Below are 15,416 nucleotides of genomic sequence, written 5' to 3'. Positions count from 1 at the left end.
AAAAATGATGTGTCACTGAATCAATAAATGAAACTGCATAGTAAATATTACTTGACAAGTAATAAATAAAGAAATGCTCGAATGCAAAGATGAGTTGTATTCTGATGTTTGAATTTCTTAAGGATCACAACATCGTCCAAGCAACATTTGTTACTTCCTTTTCACGTTCGTATGTCCTAGGCTACGTCCAAATAACCATACTTGTGGTCTTGGCCACTTGAGAGCGCGTGTACGCGACTGTAAAGTAATTGCACAAGACTGTTCCATGTATTAAAACTGGCCAAGTGCAGTGCCCTTAACGCACACTAAACCAACACTTTCTTACATACTGCGTTGAAAGTTTCAGATAAGTGTAGATAATATTCTTTAAATGTTAATTTATTTATTCATTTGTTTATGTGTTCATTTTATTTAAAGAAAACCTTAAAAAATATATATTTTAAGTAGCCTACATAAAAAATGAATACGTTTTGGTGCAAATTGCTGCCACTACCTGGATTGACATTTTAAAACTTGCTAAGTGTGTCCCATAAGGTGAATAATTTTTTAACACAAATGCAGTACATACTATTAGGGCATAGTATAAGTAGGTGAATTGGGATGCAGCTTGAATGTTTTTGTTTTGGTCTGTCTCACCCAATGCCAATTTACCCAATAGTGTATTTTGACAGCTCGGTTGCTATTTGTAGACAATCACAGCATATTGCAGCCATAGAAGCAATCAATCAAACTGGGTCTGAGATAGCAGATTTTACCCTTCCCAAAAAAGCTTCGGCATATCAAATGTAAAGAATTAGCCGATAAATGTACAGGGTAAAGTTCAATGCTTTCCATCATAAGTTTCGCTCCTGCAAGTGTCTGGCAACCCATGTGAGCATTGGGTCTGAGGAGGATGTTTTGAATTTAGAATGCGGTACCAAGTTTTACCTCAGATGTCAATATCACATGCTGCTCCTTTAATGGTTTACTCTTTTTTTTCTGTGTTGATCCAAACCAAAATAATTTTTTCTATCTCTGGAACAGTGATGCATGTGTGCAGCATGCATTAAATGTACCTTGTTAATTTATGTTCATTTTAAGCCATTAAAGTTGTTTTTTCTTCTGCAGGAGTCCACTGACGGTGCAGTGAAAGAATTGGATTGTAGGCATGTAAAAGCCATGGCCTCTGAGGAAATTAAGAAGACACAAGAAGTATTGCCTTCATCTGACCTAACACACAAAGGGACCACAGATCCAGACATAGATCAGCAGCAGTTCATTTCTTTATCTCTACAGAGAGATAAAACTAGTCCTTTAATAAAAGAATATGATAGTGCGGGTGTAAAATCAGATGTCCCTCATGTTTCGTCCTGTGCTGGCCAAGTCAACCCTGAAACCCCAAACCTTGATATAGAACTGGACTCTGAGCTTTCCAAATCCAACCAGGACCCACTGGTGCAAAGTAGCTCAGTTTCTGAAACAAAATGGGATGCTGTTTCTGTTTTAACTGAAGAAACCAAAGAAGCTGATCACTCTGCCGATGTAGCTCTAGATGAAGATTATGCTGTGATAAGCTCTTCTGATGATGTTCCTCAAAGAGGGATCATCACTATTGATTTGGGTACTGATCTTTCTACAACAGACGTTCAGTTTGATGACACAAAGCACACTGATGGTGTTGAGCCTACAGATACATCACTGACAGAGTCTTCATTAAATATAAAAGACCAACCTGAAGGAGCAGTGGGCACTGTACAGAAAGATACAATGGATCAACATTCAGAGACAGTTAGCCTCGTTCCTGCCGAAACTGCCACAGATGATCATCTTCCTGAAGCTGTCATTTCAACATCAGTGGAATACGTACACACAAATACAGATGTTATAGAGTCAATGAAAACAGATTCTTCGCCTTTTGTGAGAGCTGAATGTACAACACAGATTCCTGTAACACTCCCATCAGATTCAAGACATCAAATGACTGAGGTTTTGGATAGCAGTTTTCCTTTGCAGGTAAGTTTTTTTTTTCCTAAAAAAGGTCCTAAAACATAACAGAAATGAACTAGACAAATTACTACTACCACTCTCTAGACACTTATAGAGGAAATAAGTTAGCTGGTCATGTTAAGTCATCCTGCATGTTGCTGAAAACATTTTTTTTATTCTGTGGTAATACAGTATTCATCAAATGTCTAACAAATAAATACAATACAGTAAGTCATATTAATTGTGTTCATTTGTTTTGCAGATGGCCATAGACAGTGCAGTGGATGACATGGCTCAAAGAAGTGTAAAAATCATTGAGCAAAACCAAGGGACAGTAGACGTATCACAATACATCTCAATACAAACAGAAACCACAGAGGTAAAGAACCTCCCAGCAGATAAAGACACAGATAAGCAGCAGTTCATATTCGCACCTGTTGAAAGGGATGTAACTCGACCTGTAACAAGAGAAGACGACAGAGACTTGACAGATGATGTAGGTGTGAAGTCAGGTGTCGCTGAACAGGTGTCATGTTTAGTTAACCCGGAAACCACAAAGCCTGTTACAGTTAAAGTGAATTCAGATCTTACCGAACCCAACCAGATCTCGTCTGCAGAAGGTATCCCAGATTCTCCAACAAAATGTGATGATGCTTCAATTGTTCATGAGGAAACCTCAGACAATTCAGAAAATAATTTGAAAGAGTTTGAAGTCGAACACTTACTTAATGTAGCTACACATAAGGAACATACTGTAACAAGCTCTTCTGAAGAACTGCCACCAAAAAAGATGGACACTTTGTTAGATGTTCAGTTTGATGAGAACAAGCACACTGAAAGTGTTAAGCCAAGTGATTCTGATAATGAACTTGATGAAAGTCCAAAACCTGAAGAGTCTCAAAGATTTGTGTCCGATATCCCTGAATCTGAGGTTTTGTTCACAGAGATTGATGATGCAAAACCTGGAACTGCAACAAAAGTATACACCATTATTTCAGATATTCATCTACCATCAGATAAATATCAGCCGCTGCAGCCAACACAGCACGGGGGTCCCGAGGTCTCTGTCCGCACAGGTGAATTCTCTCAGTCAGATATCAAGAGTCCTGAAGACCATGAAAAAGACCTTTCAGAAAAGGATGATGTGCTATCAAGTGTCTCAGAGAAGGATAATACTGGGGCTCAGGAAGACATGGATGTAAATTTATTTGTGGAATCAGTAAGCAAGGACACAGCTGACTCAGAATGCCTTCAAACCACTACAGATTTATCACTGACTGTGTCTGGAGCCAGTAGTCATTCAAACACTGAAGTGTCATTGAGTACAGAAGGCAAACTTCCAGGTGCTATAAGAAGCATACAGAGAGATACCATGAATCTCATACAAACAGAGATCAAGGTTAAACATTCAGAGATAGTAAGCATGTCTGCCTATAGTAATGTCACAGATGACCATCCTCCAGATGATGTACCAGCAGTGGAAACTGTGGAGTCAGTACATACAGAGATGCCAGCAGATGTATCACCTTATGTAGCATCAGAGTGTACAATACAAATTCCTACAACACTCACATCAGGATCAAAAGTCAGTGTCATAAGCATGCAGACTGAAGAACAGAGGACTGAAGATTCAGAGAGCAGTTTACCTTTCCAGGTAAGATACATTTTATAATTATAATTATCATTTTGAATTTGATAGGCTTATCCAATGCATGCATAGCAACATTAATGGAGGACATGTTTCTAAATCCATTGATTTCTATTCAACTTTGGGTTTGTTTTTATTTAAATCCACTATCAACATTTTGCATTATTACCAGGTTTTGCTTTTTGATTAGCCTTATAATGTGCCTGTAGGCAATTGATGTGCAGACATCCACATTTCACATAACTATATTTCTATATAGAATATATAAACAGCAAGGGTCCAACACAGACATATCAAAAGTAGCAAACCAACATAAAATAATAAAGCTATAAAAAGCTAAAAATAGCTATAAAATGCTTTTAGCTATAAAAGCTAAAAATAAAGTGATAGTTCAGCAAAAAATTAAATTGTTTCATGATTTACTCACCCTCAAGCCATCTGAGATGCATATGTTTTCAGTTATTTTAGAAATTTTCCTAAGTTTTAAAACTGTAGAAAACAGGGTCCCAAAAATTGCATCCATCCCTCACAGAATTAATCCACATGGCTCCAAGGGGGTTAGTAAAGGCCTTCTGATGGCAATTGATGTGATTTCGTAAGAAAATTAAGAAAAATATACATATTTAATTCATTTTTTTCAAAAAAATTTATTTCATTAAATGAAATAATTTTCATGTTTTGCTGAACTATCACTTTAAAGGAAAACACCATTATTTTTCAATATTTTATATGTTCTTACCTCAACTCTTTTTTCAATGCGTGCACTTTTAATCTTTTTGGATGTGTTAGCATTTAGCCTAGCCCCATTCATTCCTATGACTCCAAACTAAAGTTTTATTTTGTGCCACCATACTTACTCGTGTAACTACTCATGTAACAGTCTTTAAATAGGGAAAACATGGAAGTTTTTGGTGGCTTCTATATTTATCCCTGTTTGGATCCTAGGGAATGAATGGGGCTAGGCTAAATGCTAACACATTCACCAGACACTGTACAAAGATTAAAAGTGCACACATTGAAAAAATATAGATTTGTATTAATTTGTCTAAGTTGAGGTAAGAACATAGTAAAATATTGAAAAATGGTGATGTTTTTCTTTGAAGGCGGTGTGCATGACCTCTAAAAGCCCATGTTGACATTTGCAATCACCTAAATATGCCCCTACCCCAATAGAATTTTTTGATTTACCCGCCCCACACATACGCAACCTAGGCAATGATGTCGGTTAGTAGACATGCCTCTTACTGCTGATTGGTACAAGTGTGTTTTGGTACTCGGCCCGACTCCCTTTTCCAAAGCGTTTTTTTTTTTAAATCGTGCACCCCGCCTTTAAGAAAAGCTCAGAACTGAAAAGGATGACAATATACAATACTTAATTATGGGATCTGTCGAAGACCAGTCCTGTGTGCCAAATCATTTACTTTCCCACTAATGTACATAGTATGCAAAATTCAGTATGCGAAATTATCCTTAGTTATCCAGAATCCTTATTATACAAACAAAAAACAATTTGCGTGAAATACCCATATAGTATGGTCTGGTTTATTGACCCCTTTACTGATCCCAAAGGTAAATTAACAGTTAACATTTGGATAGTCCAGCTGTCCCTGAGAGGAGGGGTCTGATTTGAGAGGTTGACTTCTCCAGAAGTTTATGTCACAGCTCTCTGGCCTCTTGTAACAGTGCAGAAACTTCAGCTGTGCAAATATTAGCCTGTCAAAGACTCGCGTGTCGCTTGTCAAGTGTACTGTAAGTGATACATGTACCAAGAAAAGTAATCCATGTGTTTAAATTGTTCTTGTGTAACAACGCCTGTGTAAACTATTTTTGAGTCTGTGACAATGCAACCATAATGGATGTATTACATCCGAAATGTATGCACTTTGCACCCAAGCATACTGAATAGAAGGTACAACGTGTCAAGGAGCCACTTCATTTAATAAAGTACACAGAGTACACAATTTTTAAGATACAGGATATGACTCTTGTAGCATATAAGACTTCTAGACAAAAACATGATTTCTTAAATACCAGCAATACCTGTTGACACAATTTTGAAATGAATTGTATTACATTAAACCTCACAACATTGGTGTTCTAGTAGAATAAGCTGGTTACCTTTATTATGTTCTTGATATGGTGCATATGTCTGATGTTTTTGTTTACCAACAACCAAGAACTTTGTAGCAGCTACACTATGTAGACATTTCTTCGTGTAACACCGTTTCTGATGAGTTTGTTGTGGGCCTAAGGGCACACCACACCTACATTAAAAGGGACGGCTCATCTCCCTATAGGCTAGTTTTTTTTCCCCTCTAAATCTGATTCAGTTGAATTGAGAGGAGAGCTGTTTTGAATGGAGCTTTAAGAGCATGTGCAAGCTGTGCTGTGATGAACTTTTGGATTCATTTTACAGAATGAAGAAGAAATGCACAAATCCAATTCAGATCGATCTGGCAGGCAGAAATTGTCCCGAAAAACAGGATCGGAATCAGATGGTGTGGATAAGTTGAAGCATGTAGAGCGCCCTTCAGGGACAAACGTGTGGGCTGTTTTAAGGGACAATGTCATTCATGTTCAGCCACTCATGGCAACCAGTCCTGTTTCTGAGGTAAGTTTGTGAATGTCTGGCTTTTTTCCGTAATGTTCAAGGTGTGACAGTTAACATTTAGGCTTTTAACCAGATAAAAGTACTGTACTTTTACAGATTGCGTTTTTGTATCCGTTCGAAGAACAACATGTATTTTTGTTTTAAAATATAGTGAGACCTATTAGAAATATAAAGAGTCTGTTATCAGATACTGCAGTCTGTCTTTGACATGATTGTACGATGTATTCCCTGAAGGATTTGGAAAGGAAATTACACAGGAAGGAGGTTGTCGAGAATTTCCTGTGCTTTGTGCTGCTTTTAATTGCAGTAATTTTTCTGTATTTTTCCTTTAAATTTCCTATTAAAGGGCACAATCCACTTTTACAATGCTTTTGGACATAAATGTGTGTTGGCAGTGTGTGAATACAACAACCCTACAATAAATGAAAAAAAATCCACCCACTACTTCTTTTTAATCGCCATTAAACCAAAGCAGTCTCGTTAGACATGCTGTTTTGATTTTCTTGTTAATGTGACATCACACTAATAAATACCCACCCATGGCCACTTACTGACTGGTTATTACCTTTTCTAAAAATGTGTTTGTTAGCACAGTGGTTCTCAAACTGGGGCCAAGGGCCCCCAGGGGGGGCCGTGAGATGGTGCCAGGGGGGACCAAGTTTTATGACATTTATAAAATACATTCATTTTTCATGAATTCTGTGTAATTAAACCTAAAAAATAAGGCTTCTAACCAACATCATTATTTTGTATAACTTAATATGTTTTGTTTAATTAAAATGTTACGTTTTAGAACACATTTGTCATAAAATTTCTTTGGGGGGCCGCGAACGAATGCACCGTACACAAGGGGAGCCGCACGTTGAAAAAGTTTGAGAACCACTGTGTTAGCACACTGTAGCGCTAATGTGACTGGATTCACAGAATGGAGTGAGGAGCTCATTTGCATTTAAAGGTGCATACATGAAAACAGCGCTTTTTTGCTACTACCCAAAAGGGTCTTTTGGACATGCTACAAATGATCTGTAGGGTATTTTAAGCCGTAACTTCACATACTAGGCACACCTGAGACTTGTCTTGTACTTATCTTTTAAAAGTGAGCATTAAATGTGCCTTTTAACATTTACTTTGACAGGAAACTAGGTCGAAGGAGGTTGACTGCTTTCAGAAGTCATTACTTACTGAGTCAGAGATCAGTCTGGCACAGACTGTCCTATGGGTTTTCAGATGCCGGTATCAACCATGCCAACTCAGCATTACACATATGAATCACCAGCTGGAGGAAGCTGAGGTACAGCATTTACCCTCTTTGCAGGGGTTTCCTTAAACCTTTAAATGAATAGTTCACCCGAGGGCAGTCAAAAGAATAATCTCGAATAGTCGCATACAAAATAAAAGTTTGTTTTTGCATAATATATGTGTGTGCACTGTGTGTAATTATTTTGTATATATAAATACACATGCATGTATTTAAGAATATATATGTAGATTTTGATATATTGTATATTGTGTGAAATTAAAAAATGTATGCGATTAATCATGATTAATCTTTTGACTGCCCTAGTTCACCTCAAAATAAAAATTGCCTCATATTTAAATATCATTCAAGCCATTTAGTTTATAACTTTCTTCTTTCGGCCAAACACTGTCAGAGCTATTAATCAATATCCTAGTTTATTTTTAAAGCTCCAAATGTATTTATCCATGAAAAACTAACCCCAAAAGGTTTTTGAATACAGATGTAGTTTATAAAGTATGAAATATTAATGTTTCCTTACAAAAATGTACAACTATTACTACATAATGACATATTGTCTCCCTGTATATTTTAGACCTGCAGGCAGTGTGTCCTGAAGCAGGTGGCTAAGCTGCCAAATTATGGGGAGCCTTCTACAGACCCCAAGCAGAGCATGGAGGGGACCCCTGGAGCACTGCTGGAGGCCTCTGCCATGGTAGAGTTTAAAAAGGCTCAGCTTCAACAGGTTACACAGTACTACCAGCAAAGCTGTGCTCTTGAAGATACATTGCAATCCCTGGAGGCAGAGTTCAGCACAATAACACAGTGAGTTTTCATGACATTTCAGTGTGTGCAGATTTATCTTAAAGGGGCCATATCGTGAAAATCAGACTTTTTCCATGTTTAAGTGCTATAATTGGGTCCACAGTGCATTTATCAACCTAGAAAATGCGAAAAAAGATCAGCACAGTAACATAGTTTTGGTAAACCATTCTGTGAAAAAAATAGGTCATTGAAATTTGGTTCTCCGTGTGATGTCAGAAGGGGATAATACCGCCCCTTAATTTGCACTATCCAATCACGACACTGCCATTTAGTGCAGAGATCCGCTCATTTGCATTTAAAAGGACACACCCAAAACGGACCATTTTTGCTCACACCTACAAAGTGGCAATTTGAACATGCTATAATAAATTATCTATATGGTATTTTGAGCTAAAACTTCACATGCGTACTCCGGGGACACCAAATATTTATTTTACATCTTAAAAAAGTCTTGTGAAATGTCCCCTTTAAACTTAATTGGTTTAATAAGGATGTGAATAAATGCATTTATTTCTATATTTCACCACAATTTTCTCATTAACAGGGATTTTAATGAAAGCAGAACCCTGCAAGCAGCACAGCTGAGTGCATTTTTGAAGAGCATGCAGAAGAAGAGAGGCATGCTTGAGGAGCTCCTGCAGACATGCTGCCAGATTTCATCCCATCTGGGTGAAGCAGAGGGACCTGTTGCCTGCCTCAAACCTTTTACGAACTTGCAGGAGAGATGGCAGACTTTGGAAAGAACTGCGTCCAGGAGTCTTTGGCAGGCTGATATTTGCACAGCTGAAGTTTCTGAACTGTTAAAAGAGGCCAGGGAACTGCAACATAAACTAAAACTTTTGGAGAAGTCAGTCTCTCAATCAGACCCCTCTCAGGGACAGCTAGACTCTGAAAATGCACTACAACAGGCTCTCAAAGCTGCTGACCTGGAAGCATCAAGAGAGCATCACCTGTGCTTGCTTGAAATTTCAAAGGCTCTTTCATCAAGTCCACTAGGAAAGCAAGAGCTTGCAGAGATGGAGGAAGCCATGCAGGGTCTAAATTCTCAACTTGCTCAGACTCAAGAAAGGTTCAGCTTGCACACTATTAACAACAGTGACTGTTCACCTGTAATAAGGATTATAAGGGAATACATTACATGGGCTAAACAAACCAAGAGCAGAATTAGTAGGAGTAGAAGGTTGTCTCTGTTTCCTGAAGAGGCAAGTCACCAGGTCAACCACATGAAGAAACTGCAGTCAGAAATATCTCAAAAGAGGACTCAGTTGGCTTCTGTTTTGAAAGAGCTAAAACGAGAAGTTGTAGGACTCACTGAGGCAGATTCCATCACCATGTCACCTACACTCAAATCCTTAGAGGAGTTGTACAATGAACTTCCAGAGATGACTAACTGTGCCATTGATGAAATGAACAGAATGTTGCATGTGAGAGAAAGGCTTTGGAAACAGATCACTGACAGCAGCTCTTGGCTAACCTCAGTATTGGAGAAGGAGTCTGGTAAATCTATGGCTTCCGAACTTAAAACCAGTATTCCAGAATTGAAGGTCAAGCTTCAGCTATGCACAGAAGCTCTAAAGGAAGCTGAGAGACAAGCAAATAACCTTCAATCTTTATTAGATGAAACTAAGAACATAAAGCATGGTCTGAGTATATCTGAAAGCCTTCATCTTGTTGACAGGCTTACAGCCTTACACGAAGAAGTCTCTAGGGTTGTGAATCGTAAATGGGCATCACACTGGGTTCTTGAAGAGCTGCTTCATGCTCAAGAGTCCTCAGCTAAACTACAGAACGTCATTCAGAAGAGTTTGAGACAGATCAGTGCTGATATCTCAAGGCAAACATATCCTGTAACAAGGGACTCGCTTTTGGCTATTGAACCTGTTAAGCACATGCTTCTAGAGCTTCTCTGTAAGGTACAGGAACTTCCATACTGGCCAGAACATCGGAGGAATGAGATGCTTCACACAATAGTAGACTTGCAGGGCAAGTTACATCAGTTGGACCTGCAAGCCAAAAAGCAGAATGAGTATCTCAGTTTAAGGCAGCGTATGGAGAATGCCAGTCAGGCAGTGAAGAAGAGCCTATCACAGATCACCGACTCAAATCCAGAAGCTGACACAAGATTACGCTTCTATCAGACTCTTCTGGTAGAACTTCCTCTGGTGAAATTGACATGTCAAGAGGCCGCAGACCACCTGGAGGCCATTTCAAAAGATCTCTATCCATCCCATCTCACAGCGGAAAGGCAAAAGATACGTTGGAATTTTGAGCAGATCGCCTCTTGGGAATTCACAGCCAGTAATGAGGCCAAAACCCTAGGATGCTCTCTCATGGAAGGTCTCAGCATCTCCACAGAGCTCTGTGGAGTTACTGATCTTCTGAGCTGTGTCAGACAGGAGCTGAAGGAGACCGTCTTGGAGCCTGATAATCAGGCCATTGATGCAGAGCTGCGAAGGTACTGGACACTGGTTAGGACGGTGGAATGTGTGCAACAAATGTTGGCAAGTTGCGGGAGAGGAACAGACGCTGAAAGCTACGACAAAATCATCAATCTTGGACAGAGAACTCTCAATGATTGCCATACGCGCATGGTAAGCTTCTTGACATCTATACATCTACTGTATGTATATGTCTGTGAAAGGCTGTTAGAAGGCCCCAGTTGGACAGATATTGTCCAATCTTGTATCCCTTTGGGGGAAAAATATTCCCAAAACTTGATGTACTGCCCAGCCCTACTTGACAGCCACTTACAAGGGAACTGTGGCCTAAGATCTGTTTATTATTGTGAAACCATCTTTATTGTAAATGTTTTTAAGACATTTTTTTAGAAATTCACTATAATATATGAAATTCTGTAAAGAATATTAATGTTGTCTGGTTGTCTAGGACAAGCTGCTCCAGGCTCGGGAGGCGCTGAAGCAATACCGCTGGGCCATTCAAAGTGCAGTGAGCTTTTGTCAGCATATCGAATACAATCTTATGATGCCCCCTGTCAGCTTCAAAAATTGCCAAGAGGAACAGCGCCATATTCAACAGACTCATACCAGTTTGGTGAAGGGTTTCCAGGCCCACTTAGCTGACGTTGGTGCTTGCATACCTCAGCATACATACCTCTCAATACCTCTTACTGAGCAACTTCATATCCAGGTTTTGAGTCATCTTCTAGTGGAAGAAGCCAAACTCAAAGGCCTGGCTCAACTAAGACTCCAGGCCATAAAATGGTAAGTCAAAGGTTACTCTTCTGCATTTATAATACATTATGTTTTTCTTTAATAGTCATTGCTGATAACGTGTAAAAGAGCCATTGGCTCTGCATCATTATACTTCACTCTCTCCTACTTCTGGTGCCTTGTCGTTTCCCTTGACAAAAATTGCTTTTCTTTTCATTCAACTTTACTCTTCCTCAATTATGGTAGATCTTAGCTGTTTCCTTAGCCAGACCCCTCACAATACACTCTAAAACTGATGGATTTTTGAACTCAGTTTTGGGTCAGAAAGGGGCAAAGCCAGCTGTTGGATTAAATGAACCCAGACAATTTTTATAATAAAACAATCAATAATTTTTGGTTACAAACAACCCAGCATATATTAAATTATAACCTGACTGATTGGGTTGAAATTTTAAATTTTTTACCATAGAACTTACCGGTATTGTTTCTTAACTCTTTCCCCGCCATTGACGAGTTATCTCGTCAATTAAGAGAAAACATTTGCATTAAAAAAACGTGTTCCTGATGAATTTTTATGTTCATCTGCAATACCACGATTATCCACTAGTCTTACCCAATGTATGATACAGGGCTCCAGACTGTCACCAAATGGTGGCATTTTGCCACCAAAATTTGAGAGTGTGCCACTGAATTTTACATCCAGTCGCACATGTGCGACCGGTAAATTTGACCTTTTTTTTGTGATGTGACACTGTATTTGAAACATCACCTTGTACTTTCTGCATCTATCATGAAAGTATTTATTAGTAATACAGTGGAAATGATTAGAAATGTATATATTTGGTTAGCATGTTGATTTACGGTGTGTGCCCCTAAATTTTTTCCTTGCGCCCCTAAAATTTTCAGTTGGGGGCCACTGTGCTCCTAGTGAAAAAAGTTAGTCTGGAGCCCTGTGATAAAATGAAGCCAAAAAGTTATTTTCTAATTTTAAACTCTGTGTATGTTTTGATAATCATTCTGAATCTGAGCTCTAACAAAATTCCTTCACAAAAATGCAATTATTTCAGCTTTTTTGCCAAAAAAAAATATTTTTAAAGAAAAATACCCATATTTTTCCCGTTTTGTTTGTTTGTTTAAAAGCAGAGGGTCTGTTCCTTCATTTGATATATTTGTATGTTTATAGATTTTTAAAAGAAAATTGTCCTGGAAGGCATTTTGTGAAACTTTTTAAAAAATGGCTGGCGGGGAATGTGTTAAAGGGATAGTTTACTCCAAAATGAAAATTGTTCTGATGAACACAAAGGAAGATATTTTGAGGAATGTTTGTAACCACATCGATCAGAGGCCCCATTGACTTCCATAGAATTGTTTTTTCCTACTATGGAAATCAATTAAAATATTGCTTTAAGATGAATCACTAAGTTGTACTCCTTACTTTTGTGAGTCAATTGGATTAAATGTTTAAATGTAAACCCTTTTATCCTTCACTGTTGATTGACGGTGTTGCATTCGGAAAGTTTGTGTGTTGTTGCTGTACCAGTACCGCTTCTGTTTATGACACATGCATTTCTAAATAGAAAAAACATTTTTGTTTTGTGCGGTGATTCTAAATTGTTAACCCAAAGCAGTAAATACTTGTACAAGTAATCAAGCATCTTTTCAAAAATTGCTCTTTAAATGACTGCCATATGTGCACTACTTAAAAACCTTTTTTCTCCCTGAAAGTAATGATTGGGCTGAATGAAATACATTTATTTAATGAAATGAAATGTACTAGAGATGGTTTATCCTAGCTCCCTGTAATGGTTCAATTTGTACTTTCCAATTTAGGTGCATGAGAGACCAAATTGTGCACCAGAGTCACCATGACGAAATGAACCAGCTTCTCGAAAACACGGATTCTGAAATCCTGAAAACCTTAAGCAAAAAACTGACTCATTTAGATGCCTGCCAGGACCAACACCAGAAAGTAAAGGTGTGTTGCCATATTGTAGTATTGCCACATTATAGTGTCTGTGTAGAAGATTTGTATCAAATTCCTTATGTGTAAGTGAAAATATGCTGAATGAACATGCAGTTAAATAATCTTGATCCACAGGTGCTTCAGACAGAACTGAAGAACGTTGCTGAAAGGCTGGAGAAGTTCAGTGAAAGCTGTTTGGGTCAACGCTGCAATGTACCCGCTGATCTAATGCTGGGACATCTGTGGAGGTCTTGGGCTGTGCTGCAGTGCAAAGTGGAATCATTCAAAGCCAGTGCATCACATAAAGAAGCCGAGTGGAGGGATTTGTTGACACGTGTTAGTACTTTCATGTTCCTAAACTCCAATTTTTTTGCATGGGTTCAATTTCCAGGAAACGCACATACTTTGAATGCACTGCAAGTCATTTTGGACAACAGCGTCTTCCAAATGCATAACGTTATGATCATGATGTTTATTTTTTTCTATTATGTCCTAGTAAATTATGACTTTGTGTTAATTAGCTTGTGTTTGGATTGCAGTTTAAAAAATCACAGGAGAGTCTTGACAAAGTGCAGAATGATTTGCCTGACTCATCTGTGGTGACTCGATCCCTGTTGGAGCTTCAGGGTCTTCTGAGCCTCACAGAGAACCTTCAGGACAGGACTGAGCAAGAGCACCAAACGCTGGCTTCCCTTCAACACCACATGGCCCGATTGCTTGGGGTCTCAAATTTGCAGCAGCTCAAAGTGTCTCCTCAAATCTGTGTGGACTTGGAGTCTGCGCAGGGTCACTGCAGAAGGTAATGTCATATTAATGAAAATGCCCAAAAAAAGGAACCGCTACTAACAGACTTGCTTTTTCACGCATAGTAACAGAGATCAGATCGGTAACATTCGTCAAAAAGTGCTTTGCGAGATCCAGGAGTTGGGCAAGGTCCAGGAGGAGATGGGTGCCATTCACCAAAATGTTCTTTCACTTTTGACCATTTTACAATCGGAGTCAGCTGCTGAACACTTGCAGGTTGGTATTTTACAGTTTATTTGTCCATTTCATTTCAAAGTGATTGATGTTGATTGTATTTATTGTGTTTAACACACTATAGAGCGTTAAAGTGGAACTGGGCACACAGAAAGCCAGACTGGAGGATGTCATGGACAGAGTGCAGGAGAAATGGAGCTGTGTGCCTTTAGAGATTCAGACGTTACAGGAAGAGCTTAATCTTTCTCTCAAGGAGGCTAAAGAAAAGGTATTTCCTCTTTAAATGTATTTTTCTTTATTATAGAAGCTTTATTCTGAGTGCACTTTTTGCATATTTTAGTGCATATTTTGTCAGCAATGTGTTGTGTTAAAGGGATAGTTTGACGAAAAAAGAAAATTCTGTCATTATTTATGCACCCTCAAGTTGTTCCAAACTTTTTAAGATTTCTTTGTTCGGCTGAATACAAATGAAGATATTTTGAAGAATGTTTGTAACCAAGTAGATCTGGGGGATCACTTACTTCCATAAAAAATAATACTATGGAAGTGAATGGTGCCCCAGATCGGTTTGGTTATTAACATTTTTCAAAATATATTCATTTGTGTTAACTTATTCAGGTTTGGAACAACTTGAGGGTAAATGATGACAGATTTTCCTTTTTTTTTTTTTGAACTATCCCTTTAAATAAACATCAAATAATAATAATAGCTAAATGCAGTTCTGTTTTCTTTAGTTGGTAATAGTTATGGAAACCCGTGGTCCTCTTCACAAAATGGGTGAGCAGGTGACAGAGGTGACTGTGGGCTTGAATTGTGTAAAGGCGTTGCTGCAGCAAAAAAGCCCAACTTTCTCCGAGGCTGAGCGCACACAAAAGGTATTTTATTGGTTGTCCTTAGGTGTTTGTGCTTCTTATAAAGTGTCATGTAGAATTAAGTCCTAGCGGAGGTCGTGTTTTCTTTAAAGGCGGAGTGCACAATGTTTGAAAAACGCTTTGGAAAAGGGAGTCGGGCCAATTACC

At 38.5% G+C, this 15,416-nt stretch overlaps 1 protein-coding gene across 1 annotated transcript in view; it reads left to right on the top strand.

Moving 5' to 3' along the window:
- The window catches only part of syne2a (spectrin repeat containing, nuclear envelope 2a), a 140,337-nt gene that overhangs the window by 66,588 nt on the left and 58,333 nt on the right, over window positions 1-15,416 (top strand). Inside the window, 13 exon segments of the mRNA XM_073855956.1 lie at window positions 1,108-1,992; window positions 2,228-3,619; window positions 6,030-6,224; window positions 7,360-7,515; window positions 8,057-8,286; window positions 8,831-10,877; window positions 11,173-11,507; window positions 13,287-13,431; window positions 13,555-13,755; window positions 13,959-14,218; window positions 14,289-14,439; window positions 14,522-14,665; window positions 15,132-15,272. Coding sequence (XP_073712057.1) covers window positions 1,108-1,992; window positions 2,228-3,619; window positions 6,030-6,224; window positions 7,360-7,515; window positions 8,057-8,286; window positions 8,831-10,877; window positions 11,173-11,507; window positions 13,287-13,431; window positions 13,555-13,755; window positions 13,959-14,218; window positions 14,289-14,439; window positions 14,522-14,665; window positions 15,132-15,272 — 6,282 coding nt within the window.

This window comes from Misgurnus anguillicaudatus, chromosome 18 (assembly GCF_027580225.2).
Source record: "Misgurnus anguillicaudatus chromosome 18, ASM2758022v2, whole genome shotgun sequence".
Taxonomy (NCBI): Eukaryota; Metazoa; Chordata; class Actinopteri; order Cypriniformes; family Cobitidae; genus Misgurnus; species Misgurnus anguillicaudatus.
This window is presented reverse-complemented; position numbering and strand designations above follow the sequence as displayed.